Genomic DNA, 16,660 nt, shown 5'->3' with positions numbered 1-16,660 from the left:
ATTACATGTGTCACATCACAATGGCTATGTCCAGCTTTTAAATACAGCTTATATAAATGCAATCAAATATAATATCGAATTTAAAAAGAAAATATTTCTAAATATTAAACTACAAATATGTGAAATTTAAATTTTCTGAGTGCTACTATTTGATTATATTTTATTTATAAAGTTAAAGCGTAAAACGATCGCCTCAGGGTGTTTTATTCATATCCAACAATATTAGAGACTAATTTAATCTGACAACATTTTTATTACATTGGAGCAACATTTTTCCATGTGCGGCTCACTTTCCTGGAGTGGAACCCGATGTGGTCTTCTGCTACTGCAGCCCATCTCCTTCATAGTTTGGCACTTGCACTCAGAGATGCTCTTCTGCATACGTTGGTTGTAATGAGTGATTATTTGAGTTAATTTTGCTTTGCTAGCAGTGCCACAATTCTCTGTTTTCCTCTCATCAATAACACATTTTCTCCCAGAATACTGTCGCTCACTGGATATTTTCTCTTTTTTCCCCCCATTCTCTGTAAACCGTGCAGATGGTTTTGTAGGAAAATCCCTGCAGATCAGAAGTTTCTGAAATACTCAGACCAGCCTGTCTGGCATCAACAACTATACCATGTTCAAAGTCACTTGCATCACCTTTCGTCCCGATTTTACCTTCAGTGGGTAGTCTGGAGCATGTCTACATGCCTCTGACTGGTTAGCGGCTAAACAGGTGTACCTAATTAAGTGGCCAGTGAGTATGTAAATGGAGAAATCTTGCTTTCACTTGTGGTTCTTTTTTTGTGTGGAAGTGGTTCTCTGATGTTTGCAGAGAATTTGAAGATTTCTCTCATTTCATGCCTTCTTACCTGCTCTGCCCTTCTGCCTGTGACCTGAAAAAGTAAATAATTTTAAAGCATGTTTCAGCCTCTAAATAGAAGCTGGTAGAAGAGAAGAAGAGATAGAAGAGATCAATAGAAGAGAAGATGCACAGGTGCATCTTTTGCTGGAGTGTTTTTACCCTCCATGTTTACAAGAGCAGTGGCACAGCTGGAATGTACAAAGCGTGATGAAAGGAGGACTCTTACCCTGCATTTTATTCTACTTACAAATTTAATTAAAAGCAGGGCTAAATATAAGAGTTATAAAGGAACATTGTTGCACTCACACACTGTAGTTGGGCTGCACTAAACACCATTATTTGACATAATTTTAAAAAGGACTTCAAAGCAAGGTTTTTGCTTCACCAGAAAAATTAAAGGAAAATCCATGGAAGTGTTGTAGCAAGGTGTTAGGCCTTACTGTAGTTGTGGAGATTTTTCCCTTTAATTTGTCATTTTTGTGTGTAAAAGAGAATGTTGCTTTTCAGCCACGTCAGCCTGCCCAATTCTCTATTTTCCATGACTATCAACAGACAACACAGCCAGTAAAATTTTTCTTTACCAAGCTTTTCATTAAATCCCCACTTTTGATTGTTTTTCTTTTTTGGGTCTCATTTATTTAAAGCACCTGTTGCCTCAACCCCTGTTTTCGTTTTTACTCTTCCTCCCCTGCTTTCAAGTCCAGGGGGAGGAAATAAGATTTGAGAGGATGAATTGTGGATAAACTGTGACTGGAAGGCATTAAAGTATGTTTGTTTAGTTGGATCCTGGTCCCAAATGCCCAGAGGTGAATTTTTTCCCTGATTATTCACTCTGAACTCAGACACTGGATGATGTGAGTGAGTCTTTACTTTACTGAGTCTTTTAATTCTGGTCCCCTCCCTCCCCGAGTGTGCTTTCAAGAATCACAACACAAGCCCAAAAGCTTCTGGAAAGATTTAATCTCACTTATTTTCACTGTTCTAAACAAACAGTCAGGACGATGGCAGAGGCAGAGAATGCTGCTAAACAAGTCCGATCAATCACTGAGGCTAATATCCATGATCTGAGAGGACGCGTGGACCCATCGCCGCTTGAAACTCAGAGACGACTGGAACGAGGGCGGTCTGATGTGGTGGTGAAAACAGACTCAAACAGGAGGGCGTTTAATGTGCATGCAGTTCTTCACCAGCTTCTTTAACATGAAGTCAAACAAACCGAAGACTGAAGATGGCTCTAACTCTCACTCACACACACACACACACAGCTGAGCGTCCCAGCAAACAGCTCAGGAGCTCAGCGAGCCGACTCAAGTCTGGAATCTGGTAAATAAATCAGACTTCAGCTGGCTCCAAAAACACTGTTAACAATGCTCCCAACATCTCTCTTACACACACACACACACACACACCATGTCTCAGAGTCACTAAATTTCTTTAAACTTTTATACATTGAGAGGGGGTGGGGGAGCCATGTAAAAGACAAGAACATGTACCCACAGATTTTAGGTAAAGGCAGGATAAAAAAATAAATTATCACCTTCATAAACCAAAAATAAAATATTCATATTTGCTCACCCTCCCTCTCTCTCATTCCAGCTCCTGGGGTTAAGTTCCTGTGGCTGTCCAGCAGGGGGCGGTGGTGCATCAAGCCCAGCCTCAGGTACCAGTTGGAGGAAGCATAAATGGACAAATACGACTGGCTATCGGTAGACCAATCAGAGGGAATAAATATATATATATATATATGTATTTTTAATATTATTTTTGAGGCAGAGCTGGGTGATAATTCAGTGTTTTCATCTATAAAAATATTTTTTTATAGAATAAAAGCTGAAAAAATAAAAGCTGAAAAAAATAAGAGCTCAATGAACATGAATTTAATACTTTCGTGTGATTTTGCCTGTTTTCTGTGTTATGAAATACAGAAGGGTGACAAATTAAAGGAAAACCTCACTCACCAGATCTTGTAGGTGTGCAGATTTTTCCTTTTATCTGTCACTCATCTGTGTATAATATATGCTGAATATGGTTAATCAGCCACATCACCCAGCCCTAACTTAAAGAATTAGGCTGTTGTCACTCTTTATTTTTTCATTATTGTCAACAAATTAGCGAGATTTGTGAAGTTTCTCTTTTTAGAGCAACGAAGCCCATGAGCATTTGTTTTTTTATTTTGCTTTGGCATGTTCAGGCCATCTTAAGTGTTATGTGTTATGAGTAAAAGTTCAAGTCTTGACCCTTTACACACAAGACTGGACCCTGTGGGGACATCATTTTAGGCAATCAAAAGGTCGTAGGTTCGTATTTAAAACATCAATGAAAAGTACTTAAAATGAGAAATCAGTAGCCCATCGTCTGAGGAAGCTCAAGTATAGCCACTAAACTACTACTACTCCCACATTTACTATGTTTTTAAGGGGAGGCGTGCAGACACTTGAGTTCCTTCTAAATGTTACTGTAACTGGTGTAAACAGCGCTGTTGCTGAGGAAGACTTTCAGCAGAAGGTTAATGCTCATTTCTTGCTGTAGCTGCAAGGGTGTCAAACATGCAGCCCGGGAGCCAGAACAAGCCTGCCAGAAGGCGCAATATACCCCAATTTTACTGCTTTTCCATTGAAATGATTCTGATGACATGATATCTGAAGTGAAAAATATGTTGTTGTTTACCAAAAAAAAAAAAAAAATCTCTAAAACTTTTTTTTTTGTGTAAAGAAGTAAAATTTTAAAACCAAAAATCACTTATTTTGCTTAAAACATCTCATCTGTTGTCAGAATTGACTTCTTTTGCACTTAAAAAAAGGAGAGGGGGGGGGGGGCCTGCAGAGGTGTCTTAGATGTATGGTCTAAACGGTTTGGCCCCGGTTCAGATCAAACTGGGCTTTATGTGACCCGTGAACTAAAATGAGTTTGACACACCTGCTGTTGCAAGTATCTACAAGATGAGGAAGGTGTGTCTCAGTGTTTTGGGTATTTTTTTCATGACATTTGTTGACAATAATAAATTAAGAATACAGATCTGAAGCCCCCTTTCAGACACTCACAGACGGAGCGCTAAGAAAGTCCTGTAATGTGACTTTCTTAGTGCTCAACAGAATAACTTAAACAGCTCTGACATGTAGATAATGTCTCGGTTTATATAATGTAGTAAGGTTAAAGAGGGCCAGGAACAGCTTTCTCAGCAGTGCTCACAGATGCACAGAGAGACGCTGCTCTTATGGAAGACGGCAGTTCAAAGTGCGATTACACTGCTCACAATACTGGGTTTTTCTATGATGCAGTAAACATTGTGTGTGTACTTTTAGCTCTCGCCATCATTCTAGTGGGAGTGTTGTAAAGAAACCGTGAGGAACACTCATGTTAAAGCGACACATGTCTGAAAGGGGCTCAAGCATCACCAACACCAGATTTGGAAAAGTGACACTTATGCTTCCAATAACCCCGAGGATGATTTTGCAGGACACCGACTACTCCTGTTTTTCCTGATTCAATCTCCCAAAAAACAAAAACAAAAACAAAAACAAAACAAAAATAAAACAAAAAAAAGGCCATACAACATTTTGAAATGCATCTATGCTCTCTCCCTGAAGCCTACTTCTATGTCTCTGTTATACTTTTATGTGGGGGGCCAAAAGAAAGAAAAAGAGTTTGCCATCTATTGCTTTCACAGATTCTTGGGTCTTTTTCTGAGCATGAGGTCTGTTCACCTGTCTAGATTTGGTTTCTGTAGAAGAAGAGGAGTGAGGACAAGGAGGTGATGGGAGGTCAGGGAGTGAGGGAATAAAGTGTTCAGTGGGCGGTCTGTGGGATTCAGCTGATTGGTCAATCAGACAGGACGCTGTGTCCTGGGACGCTGTCAAACAGCTCCAAAGACAACTGTTCCCAGGATGTGTGTCTGTGAGCGTGTGTGTCCCTCTATCTTTGTGAGGACATCCTTCACATTTTGTTATGGTTAAAGAGCGACTTTGGTTTATTATTTCACTGTGCAGAACGTGTGAGAAGGCCGTTTCAAAACTGAAAGGAGGGAAGAGGAATGTTTCTCATGTTCAGGGGTGTCAAACATCTGTTCCGCACAGAGGATGGACTGCCGTTTAGCTCCAAAATCCTAAATATATGAAAGTTGTGTGTTTACAAAAAACTACTGTTAAACTGTAATGCAAATGTAATGTCAAGAAAGACGAAAACAAAACGATACACACTGTTTAAATTGCACTTATTGTTAGCTGTAAATGCATGGTTTGAAAAATGTGAGATAAAACTGGGTTGTGCGAACTAAAATGAGTTTGACACCCCTGCTCTAGTTTCCAGATTTGTACCAAAGGACATTAAGTACTCTGCTCTGATCTGGTTTTACCTGTTTCCCCTTTTTTTGTTTTTCAAACTAGTTCACTTACATAATTAGGCGAACACAGAGAAACTGTCCTCTTCCAACTATGCACACTCATCATTCTGAAAGTGATGGTAAAATAAACAAAGCTCTATTCAGACTGGACTGTTCTGTAATTTGAATCTTTCCCAGAAAGACATTCCTGTATTTTAAAGTGGATCTCATCCACAACTTCATTCCTTTTAAATTATTTTTAGCCTCCTGAATGACTGAAATGAGACGGACATGTTCCTGCTGAAAGAGACTTCTGAAACTTGTCTAAAAAAAATAAAATTAAAATAAAATAAAACATGTAAAGCCATCAGGAGAAAGCTCAGGAGGTGCTCCACCACATCCTGTAATTTCAGAATGATTAAAATGGCGCCCAGAAAGACAAAAGTTACTTTAAAGATGAGCATGGCGACTACAGGGTTGTCATTTAGCTGTGGTTACGTTCAGGGAATGCATTATGTCAAAGGTCCTCACAAGAATAGAAGCACAAGCTGTGAGTGTATGTGTTGGTTCTCCGTATCATCTTTATTTGGCAGCCATTTTGGCTCCAATGTCCCACTTCCCTGCAGTTGCACAGCGATGTCCTGGAGAATCATGTTCCATATTTACAGCCGATTGTTGCTGGAAACACAGCTAGACAAACTGCACTGACAGCACAACCTGAACTATCTCACAACCAGCTGTGTGTGTGTGTGTGTGTGTGTGTGTCTGTCTGTGTCTGTCTGTGTCTATCTTTGTGAGGACCAGTTATACTTTGGGTGTGAGGCTGGTCCGCACTGTGGGACAAACCTTCTCAGGGGGTCCTCACAAAGATACAGAAGTGAGTGATGGAGCTACAGGTTGTCGTCCCGCAGGCTTTCCAGGATCTGGACAAGGCTCTCCAGTCCAAACATGTAGCCCCTGTCTGGCCCATCATGTATGGCTGTGTCGCCGCGGAAACCCTTGAAAGTGGAGTGGGCGAAGTCGATCATGCGAACGTCCACCAAGGGGGGCTGCTGGGGTAGGGGAGCGGGAGAGGGGGAGGAACCTAAACTGGGAGCCGAGGAGGTGGAGTCTGGATGAGGATGAGGCGATGGGGGGCGTGGGAGGAAGGAGTGGCAGTCTGACTTAGTGGGCGGAGCTTGTGTGGGAGGATGAGGGGAAGGTGATGGGGAGGCCGGAACCATCAGTCCAGACCCCTGAGAGGGCAGGGATCCTGTGTCTGGCTTCTGGCTCATGTCCGTTTCACAGGGTGCATCGGGGGCCGTAGGTGCATGGGGGGCGGGGCCACAGTGGGGCTCTGTGGGCGGCACGGAGGTCTTCGGTTGCCAGACAGAGGGGCTCTCAGGTTCCTACAGACGAAAAAAAAATATCAGGTCAAACAAAGGAAATCAGTTGGAATCAGAACACTTCCAAAATCGAAAAAAAATAGAAGTATAAAAATAGTTATTTCAACATCAGGCGCACCTTTCCCTCATAGATGATGAGCAGCGAGGAAGAGTAGAAGCGATAGGATGCCTGCCGCTCCAGCACCGCTTTCAGGGTGCGAAGCTTATTCAGGATTGGCTCAAAGAGGTCCCGCCTCAGGCCCTTTCCGTTGTGCAGGTACTGGTAGAGGGCCTGGCGGAAGCCTTCGATCGACAGACCGCGGCCGTAGTACTTGTTCCTGCACAGGTAGTGACCGGTGTTCAGCTGGTACACCTGCAGGGACAGGTGGGCAACAGCTCAGTACAACGTGAGTCTGGATTAGATATTAACACATGTTCCCTTTGATTCAATTTAATCATTATAGTTGGAAAAATATGCATACAACCATTTATAATATTTATTTACATATTTATTCCATTCCCTCTAAATATCTCCACTAATTCGTGAAATTATTAATATCATGATTATTATTAGTAGGACAATTAGAACTAGTGCTCTTTGCTGTCCTAATAACAGCAGACACGTGAGCTTATCTTGCAGAGGTGGTAGCAGATTGCGATGATATTGCACCCGCTTCTCCTGCAGCATTCGGTTTGTTGCAGGATCAAACAATAAACTAGCATGTGTTTATCGTTTTGTTCAGACCCGTGATGGACCACTGCTCTCATGTGTTCAGCGGTGTGAGTCGTCCTTTGTACCTGCATGCCACACACTCTGACTCCCAGCGTCGCTGAGGTGCTTTGTTCGCATTTCCTTATCTGCCTGGCTGCCTTCTCCTCCGAGGCGTCGTCTCCGTGCTGCCGGGTGCCCATCTTCAGGTCGAGGATGCAGGGGTAAGAGAAGTGGTGCACCACGTTCTCTAACAACAGGAACTCTGGTTAAAAAGCTGCAGTTAAGGAGCCAACCGTCCTTGACCTCCACCCTTTTTTATGTTTGATCTCTTGTGCAAAAAAGCAACTACTAAATGTAAAAAAACGAAATGTATGCAAACAAAACACTGTACACAAACTCAACTGAAAGTTAAAGTCATTGGGATATGACTGACATTAAGAACCCACCCAAGAAGGGAGAAATTTCCTCTCCTTTCAATCTTGATTGTTCTTCTCCCAACAGCGCTTTTAATGATTAAAACTAAAACAAAGACCTTCTGAAAACCTCACTCTTAACAAAAGAAAAGCCTGTCACACTCAAAGACGACAGGCCTGGACGCTGATCATTTTGGTTATGTGAGTGCTGTTTGTGTCTGTACAGTAAATATGGAGAACCTCTGAGGTGACAGCAGCGTGCTGAATCTGCTTTGACAGAAGACAGATGGAGCTTGTTGAGGACAAAGTGTGTGCTGCTCATTCACTCCCCTCAGCTCTAATATCCAGACAGCTGCAGGCTGCTCTCTTTGAAGCTGCAGATCAAAACATGACCTCTAACCTGATAACCTCCAGCCCTCCTATTTATTCCCACTCTGGTCTGCACAGACTCTCTCTCACATTTACATTCTGCGCTTTCCATTATCTGATGGCCCACAGCTGGTCATTTGTTGTGTGTCATTGCCCCTTTTCTTCTTTTCTACAATATCTCTGATACATGAAGATGTAAAAAAACAAAAGTAAATCAGCATTTTAAAAATAAAAACAAAACAATAGGTAACAGGCATAAAAAAGGTATTTGTGTGGAATGAATATGTGGTCATGTTCTCCAGGTTTAACCAATCAGCATCAAGACCCATCTGGGTAATTTTCAGGGATACTAGGAAGTACTTCCTCCGGCAGACCTCTCAATCATGAGAAATGTGCCTTTAAAACATGACAATGTTATTCACTTCCCCAATCAGTGTTTTTAATATGCTGTGATTGGTTAAATATACCTTAAGGTACATTCATTACCTTTTTATCACCGCTTAAATGTCAAGTAGTGCTTCCCACCTGCTGGTTTGACCACCCTGGATGGCCAGAAAAAAACAATACTAGAAGAGTTTGGGTCACTGGGAGAAAATATGACATGAAATGAAACTTGAATGAAGTTGAATGAACATGAACATCAGTTTTCAGATTTCATACTGACCTCTGCTTCAATAAAACTTATTGTGGGTCACAAATAACTGATAAAACTGCAAAAACTATCAGCTCCAAAGAGTATGTTTGAGTTAGTAATGATGAGATGTAGAATGAGATGTTTCATACACCCAACTTAAAAATAAACTGTGCAGGCATCGATCATATGAAAAACTAACATACAGTATTTTATCTTAATGTAATTTTTATAATTTTTGTACACTGGTTTATTCCTATTTCCTATGATCATCTTTGAAAACTAGGGCCAATTAAAATTTAATATATTGTCTTAATACACAGATCAGCAGGATAAACAGCAGGACCCTTGGTTACATGGGGTTAATGGACGTCAACATTTTTGGGGAAGGATACTGAAGAGCTTTCGGTCCTTGGACTCAGATCTCATTCGGCTGAGCTGCTGTTTGTGGCAGCGAAGGCTCCAGGGATTGTGGCTGATCTTCTCTGACGTCAAACCGCTGTTCCAGTCCAGCATCTGGAAGGGAACATCTGAGAGGACCTTTGGGTCGAGTCTCGGGCTCTTCAGCTCTGCCAGACTGCAGAGAGGAGAAAGAGGAGGAGAGAGGATCGTTAAAAGCACTGCAGGTGACCCTCTGCTCTGGCTGCTGCATCTACAGTGGGTTTCAAGGTTATGTTATAAATGTGACCACTGGACTGTTTGATGCCAAATGACCCAATATAAATATAAACTACAAGTTCTCTTGTTATCTGCCTTCAGCTTCTCTCCTTTGTCGTCAAATTTATGACATAGATCAATAAGATATTTTCACACGAACCGTCCTACATCAAGTGAAATCGGTCTACGAGTTCATTGTTTCCTCGAGTATATCTTACTTATCCGAGGTCTCTGTGTCGTGCGCCTCCCTCCGGTCGGGCCGCTCCTCCTTGTGTTCAGAGGTGGATGAGGAGCGATGCAGGCTGCGGCGGGAGTGTTTCCTCCTCGGCTGCTCCCTTTCTGGGGGGTCACGCTCCTCATGCTCACCGGCTCCTCCCTCCATGTTGCTCTCCACGTAGGGGTAGGCCACCAGGTTGATGTAACCGTCAGAGTCACCTTCAAAGCACACCAGCACCACACCTGACAGGACGGAGCCAAACACAGAAAGGATGTTGGGAATTATTAAAAACATTAAAGAGCAGAAGAGAAAAAACAGACTATTGAAATACTCTGAAATGCCAAAGGGAAAACAATGCATTTTTAAAGGTCAGTATTTTTTGTACCAGCGACCCACAGAAGAGTCAGGCCAAAACAGATACCGTTTTATAATTTTGTATGTATTTTTGTTTTTTATTTTTATTAATCGGTCTGATAACATCAGAGACAGTACACCAGACTCACCAATAACAGCCTGTATCATCAACACAGAAATTAAAAACAAAAACACTTGCATCATTACAGTCCTTCCTGCTGCTAGGTTCAGGTCTATGAGGTCTATATGATTCAGCCAGCTCATATATGACCCTGTTAAAAAGTAAAAAATGTGCAAATATCACGTTAGATCTGCTAAAGGGATTTTACAAACTGATACTTTGGTACCAAACTGGTGCAAGAATATTTAACTTTTTATAGTGCAGTACATACTAGAGATATTGGAAAATGTCCAAGAAGGCAGAGGAAAGTGCTATAATTTTGACTTGTGGGATCCGGGACCAGAAGGATAACAAAATCCAGATTAGTCTGTGAAATTTTTTTGACCTCATTAAGACAATGACTCTCAATTTTTGTTATTTCAATTTGATTTGTGAAGATATGACGCTAAAATTAGCATGATATCCAATTTTGCTTTTACCTAAAAATTGTAAAGAATTTTCAATAAATCATCGCCTCTCCAAGAGGCAATCTTGGAGCCAAGGCCAGGTTTTTATGCACAATAGTCCATAGACAATAGTCCATATATATACACATGTATACATACACACACACACACACACACACACACACACACACACACTTTGAAGGATAAAACCGCCCGCAGGGGCGAGATATACACATATTTAACATACACAAATAAAGCAGCTGGTTAGAGGCAACCCATCACAAGGATGAAACATTCTAAAACTTATCCTAAGATCACCACTTTGTTTTATAGACATAACTGAGAGAGTGAAGTTGTTAACTTTGTACCAACAACATGTAAAAAGCATAAGATTGTATTTAGATATCAATATCTACCCATCTATCAAAAAAAAATATGCATCAAGATGTACAGAGTGCTTCTAAAATTTGATTGAACAACGATTTATGGATAAAATAAGCAGACAGTAATGTTTTTGTATAACAGATGTACGTTTGAACATCTGTTATATTTAGCTTTATAAACAGACCAGAGCATGTCATCCCTGCTAAGCCAGACACTCAACATCCTCCATCTTAGTCCTAATTTAATTTAGCTGTCAGTTTGCTCATCAGTGGAGAAGCCAACCCTAAATATGAATTTCAAACTTCCCTCAACAGCACAGAGCGAGTTCTCCATCCTCAGAAAACTTGACCTCTTCCTTACCCGCATCATGAGAACTAATTTGATTTGACGGTGCCAAGCTGCGGTGGATGAAACAACCTTGACAGATACAGAAAGTCATGCCTGGGCAGCTGTCCGTCTGTCTGCTGTTATTTAATCAGCAGGACAATGGGTAGTGGGCAGACATCCAGAGATAAATTTAGACTCCTTATAGAGCACACTTGTCATGGCACTGGGAGCCAGAACACCAGCATGGTGGACTAATAGGAGTACAAGCCTCCGATCAACTGCAGTACAGAACCCTTGGAATACGTCCATCATATCTCTTGTAAAGGAGCCAAGTGTGCCAGAGACATGGATATCCACAACAAGAACAATTTGCAGAAATCTGTGGCATGGTTGTCCTGCCACTCCCCCCACAGAGCCAATCAGCAGCAGACGAAGCAGCAATGTGTTCAGTCCCTGATGGCCAGAGACAAACACCGTCAGAGCCATCATGAAATCACGCACTGGTTTGATAAATCTCATTTTGAAGCACTGAGATAAGCATTTTCACTGATGCCGTTTTAGTGTTTTCAAACCAGATGTGACAAGTGAGGGGCGAGTCTGAATGTGAAACCACATGCTCAGTGGCTAATGAGTAGTCAATCACAAGTCACAAGCCAATTGACCGGATCAGGTTCACACCATAAACAAATGTCTATGAAGATTTTGACACTGGACAGTGACCACCTTCTCCAAAGGGTGCCCGTTCTGGTCTGCACCTGAGTCCGATTACCATGTTCACACCTGCACAAGCGAACCACATCAAGAGGGAGAACAAGCCAGAGCTCAATTTAAACAGACTAAATGCCACAGGAGTGAAACGTGGAACATTCTCTTTATAATGTTGGTGCCTTAGTGTTGGCCTGAGAGTCTTTTCTAAGGCATTTAAAGATTCGGTGTCTAAGAGAGTGTGAGTGCATGGCCTGCAGTCTAAAAAGTTTCTAAAAACTGCACGTAACTAGTGCCAAAAAAACAAAACACACAAAAAAACAAAGGCTACAGATGTGACTTAATAGTTTTAGGGGCTTATGTCTGTTAAAACAAAAAAAGACAAATCACTGCAGTTTAAAAGAACACCTTTTCCAAAGCAGGAAATGCTTGGATGATGTCTCAGTTAATAAGAGAATAGTATATAATCTGACCTGACTATGAGCTCAAACCTGCTAAGAGTCAGTAAGCAGTGCTCAACTGAGACGCTGCTGTTTAGTCTCGTCTGCCTTCCTTTTGGCAGACATTTTGATATCACAGAAATGAAACTAATGCTTCATAATGAAGCCTGCGTTTCATTTGCGTTTTAGTGCTCTTTGACATTTGCTTGGGTCTGTTACTACAGCAAAATCAAGTAGAAACAGTCAGACTATGCCTGGTGATGATGAGCAGAGCAGCTAAACCTCTCCACTTCCATTAAACATCCGTACTTCCTTCCTTCTCTCCTGTCAGTCTGCCTCTCCATTCACCACCAAACATTAGAAAATAAGGAATATAGAGCATGAGTGTTTGCTGCTGAACCAATGAGGGTTTAGCTCCCCTAAAAGAGACCTTACAGCTGTGAAATCAATAAAATTCAACTGTCTTTTACTGCTGGGTTATTCAGGCTAACGGGAGGTTCAGGAAATGTCACAAAGACATTAAAAGACCTTTTCAGACCTCTTTGATGAGATTTAAGAGCGCACACTGTTTTGCAGGGTACTGACTGCTAATACAGGGACTTATTTTAGATTCCTCAACTACAAACAGCAGTGCCTTACCCAAAACATTACAGCTAGCGGTCTATATGCAATTTGAGCTAATAAAGCTAAACATTATGAGCTACATTTTTTTCCCCCTCAGTGGTCAATAACCAATCCTCATCTGCTGTCTGAATATCATATTTATCTTTTTTTTCCCCTCCCTCCAGATGATAGAGCGCAGCCAATTTGATGTGACCTGATCTAACCTAATCCTACTTGAGTCACACAAAAATATCTGCTATGTTATCTGCAGCAGACTCACCAAATTCTTCACAATGATCTTAATATGGAAGAAAATGAAACATGATTTTATCTGCAAAATCAAAAGCATTTTTAAGGCTTCATAGTCAATTCTGAGGATAGTTATATAAATGAATGTAAGACTGAGAGTAAAACAGCCGCTGCTGACTGGAGCCATAGTACATGGGGTACCCATTTTCTTGAATTTATAACAGCTTTTTATTTGTGGTGCGGGAACTTTCAACAAGATTTTGTGTTTCTACACGCTTGTCTTTGAAGCCTATAAACAATCTACCATAGTTAATGTGACTTTACATTCACTCCATTTAATAATACAGTGCTTTCATTTTCTTTCACCACAGCAGCTTGTTAACTGATCTCATTAACTGATACCCTTATGCTGCTGTCATTGTTCGCTTCTCTCTCTATTAGGGTCTGTTCAGGTCCACTGTATTTTGGATCCTGTACAATTAGCATTTGGTGGGATGTGGCTACGCCTGCTTGCCTTTGGGATCAGGTATCAGGCAGGTTCTCCATGATTCGGTTATAGATATGACACATAAAACCCCCCCAAAAAACCCAAAACAATGTATGTAGGCCAAAGTGCTGAACAGCTAAAAACAACCTAATAAAATTCTAATATGTTTTCAAGATTAGAGTTTTATTGGCCCACAAAAGATAGGCAAACCAATTTCAATTAGTCGAAACTAAAGCTGTGAAATAAATATAGTGGAAACACTCTATATATACCCCTTTCAAATTTGCTTTGGTATTATGCAGGTATCACTATGACAGAGAGAGAGCGAGAGAGAGCAGTTTAACTGAATACAACTAGTTTAAGTTTTTTCTTTATAGCTTTGTTGCTGTGGATTAGAGCAGCTGGAAAAAGAGGTTTTTTTATATTTATACTTGCTGATCAGGTTACTGGACAAAGGCCTCTAACTGGCTTTTAATCCTTTAAGTTTTTAACTATTTCTTTCATGACGACGACATCACTTTACCTTTAATGTATATATCAATAAAGATGTGGTCTGCCGACCATAGGAACATTTTCTGGGATTTTCCAAAGGTAGGTACATAGGCACAGACTAACCTCACTAACGTCTGATGCACACCCAGTCATTTTGTTTTATAAGCAGGCCTGAAATATGACAAAAACCTCCCACTTCATAAAACAGCTTCAAGGGTTACTCTTCGTTACTGTCAAGAGATAAAGAGATAATAACATTTACAGCAGCAAGCACTGTTATTGTTGCTCCGAGAAAAAGGTTTATTTATTTTTTTACCCTGGGTTCAGTGTCTCAGTCGTGAGGTAGCAGCCTTGAATTTGCTGGGTGTGTCAGAGAAAAGAGGCTCCACCATCCCCATAAACTACAAGCTTTTCTCATTTCTGTAAATTGTTCTCCAACATGTGCTCCAACCTACAGCCTACAACCAGAACACAATACACCATTATGACGGATGTCTTAATTCTTAAAAGCAGGGGAGGCTGGCTGGAGGAACAAAAAAACCTGACAATGCACAGATGATCTGCCCTTCACTGTTTCTGTGTGAGGTTTATTATCTTGTTACATTGGAAATTGTTATGAATTTAATTAAACGTGGCCCTAAATATAAACATGTCACGCACACTGTCTGATATCATAAAATCCTCGCTATCTCCGACAGGAGAGGACTAAGACCCAAAGAGAAACGAGATACGACAGCGTCATCCTAACTGCTGCTATGTTATCAACCAGTTATTTGCACATAAGCGCTCTCTTGAGTCAGTTTGCTTAACAAAACTGATTGCTCGCTGAATAGCCAAACAACCAGACAATTAATTTACTCGTTTTATTTTATTATTATTTTTTTTAAACTGGCCATTGATTATGTCAGTCACTGGCTGCATTTATGCACGTCTCATAAATGAGCTGTAGAAGTAGATCTGACTATAAACCAACAACTCCAGCTATCTCCCGCCTGCTGCTCTGATACCTGACATCAGTGAGCAGTCACCGACCTTTATACTCTGGAGTGAACTCTTTCATCTCAGGAGGCAGGGACTCGTAGAAGCGCTGCTCTCTGCTGATGAGAGGTTTACACACCGTGTGGTCATCATAACGCATCATACTGGTGTGACCGCCAACCTGAAAACACAAACACATGCAGAACACATACATAAAAAGAGCTAACAGGCAAAACAAAAAGCTAAATGTCTTAACAAAGGGACGATATTTACAACTCCTGCCTCTTTCCAAGAATATTAAAAAAAATATTATTATACCATAGTTATACCAGTAAGTGCTTTAAATTTACATGTAGTATGCACAACCTCTTAATATTTATGTTTCTGAATATTTGGCAGTTTTCCTAACGCAAACGTTCCTTTTTTAGATAAAGACTTTTCACCATCACCGACTGTTAGCACTCACCTGGTGTATAAAAGGCTCCAGTGGAACGCCTCCTGCTCGTGGTCGTAGTGAAGCCCCTCCCCCTGTGCCCGCCCCCTGTAGCTTGCTGTCCATGTTGTTGGAGTGAGGGAGGCACATGGCTCCTGGCGGACGCACCGCGCCTCCTCCTGTAGATAAGAGGGAGATTTAACCACGAGGAAACAGCCGAAAAGTCCTGAACTCCTGCTGTAGTTTCAATACTGATAAAGCGAATTAATTTATCTTTGGAGTAATAAAGTTTAATATTCCACTACATTGAATATTGAACTCCACATTTAAAAAAATTCATGTTTTGCATATAAAAGTGAGTTCCTTGTGATTTTTTCAGGACTGTCTCAGTAAAACCTAAAATGAAACTGCTTTGTGGAAAATTTGTACTTCATGTCCATCAGTTTGTTTCATGTTTCATTAAGTCTACTGCTTTTGGTATACCGGTGGATTCCTGAGTCAGAATTAGCCTTCAGAGGTGACTCCACGTAACAGTAAATGCAACTGTGTTATTTGACAGAAGCTTTGTAATTCGTGTCTTACAAAACAAACAAATCCTACATAATAAAACTCATGAGTCGTCTTTGGCAGGGAAGATGTTTCACTACCAGTATTTTACACAAGTTATAGGGTAAAAATACACATCTGCATAGTTGCATTTAAAATTACAAAGTGAAGTACAAAGTGAAGTCATTCTTGTCAGCCAAAACCTTTCACAATTTTCTCACCTGGATGGGCCTTTTAATATCTGGCATCTGGCAAACTGGCCGTTTATGAGCTCATTAATTTTATTTTGTGGGGTGACCAGAACAACAACAAAAAAACATTCTCTTATAGTGTGCATTGTTACAGCATGACCCTCTGTGGGAAGCCCGTCTCCCCTCTTAGAAAGCTGACAGATTGAAAGTGAGGTAACATTAGTTAATTACATAACAAGCGCAGACCTCTAAAGAGCTGACTATGAACCATTAGTTTAACTCTGAACAACACGCTTTAGCCTCAGCTGTCTCTGGGCTGTGAGTTTACACGTGAATATACAGCCAAAACTTGACGTGAAAGGAAATTTCAGTCAGA

At 40.9% G+C, this 16,660-nt stretch overlaps 1 protein-coding gene across 1 annotated transcript in view; it reads right to left on the bottom strand.

Annotated features, from left to right (window-relative positions):
• Window positions 1-1,787: 1,787 nt before the first annotated feature.
• ip6k1 (inositol hexakisphosphate kinase 1) overlaps window positions 1,788-16,660 on the bottom strand; it is a 35,170-nt gene continuing 20,297 nt past the window's right edge. Inside the window, exons 3-9 of the mRNA XM_005453582.4 lie at window positions 15,581-15,726; window positions 15,169-15,295; window positions 9,530-9,770; window positions 9,050-9,231; window positions 7,328-7,503; window positions 6,669-6,902; window positions 1,788-6,553 (exon numbers count right to left, since the gene is read on the bottom strand). Coding sequence (XP_005453639.1) covers window positions 6,056-6,553; window positions 6,669-6,902; window positions 7,328-7,503; window positions 9,050-9,231; window positions 9,530-9,770; window positions 15,169-15,295; window positions 15,581-15,697 — 1,575 coding nt within the window. The 5' untranslated portion in view covers window positions 15,698-15,726 and the 3' untranslated portion in view covers window positions 1,788-6,055. The remainder of the gene's footprint in view (window positions 6,554-6,668; window positions 6,903-7,327; window positions 7,504-9,049; window positions 9,232-9,529; window positions 9,771-15,168; window positions 15,296-15,580; window positions 15,727-16,660) is intronic.

This window comes from Oreochromis niloticus, linkage group LG5, assembly GCF_001858045.2.
Source record: "Oreochromis niloticus isolate F11D_XX linkage group LG5, O_niloticus_UMD_NMBU, whole genome shotgun sequence".
In the NCBI taxonomy this organism is placed as follows: Eukaryota; Metazoa; Chordata; class Actinopteri; order Cichliformes; family Cichlidae; genus Oreochromis; species Oreochromis niloticus.
This window is presented reverse-complemented; position numbering and strand designations above follow the sequence as displayed.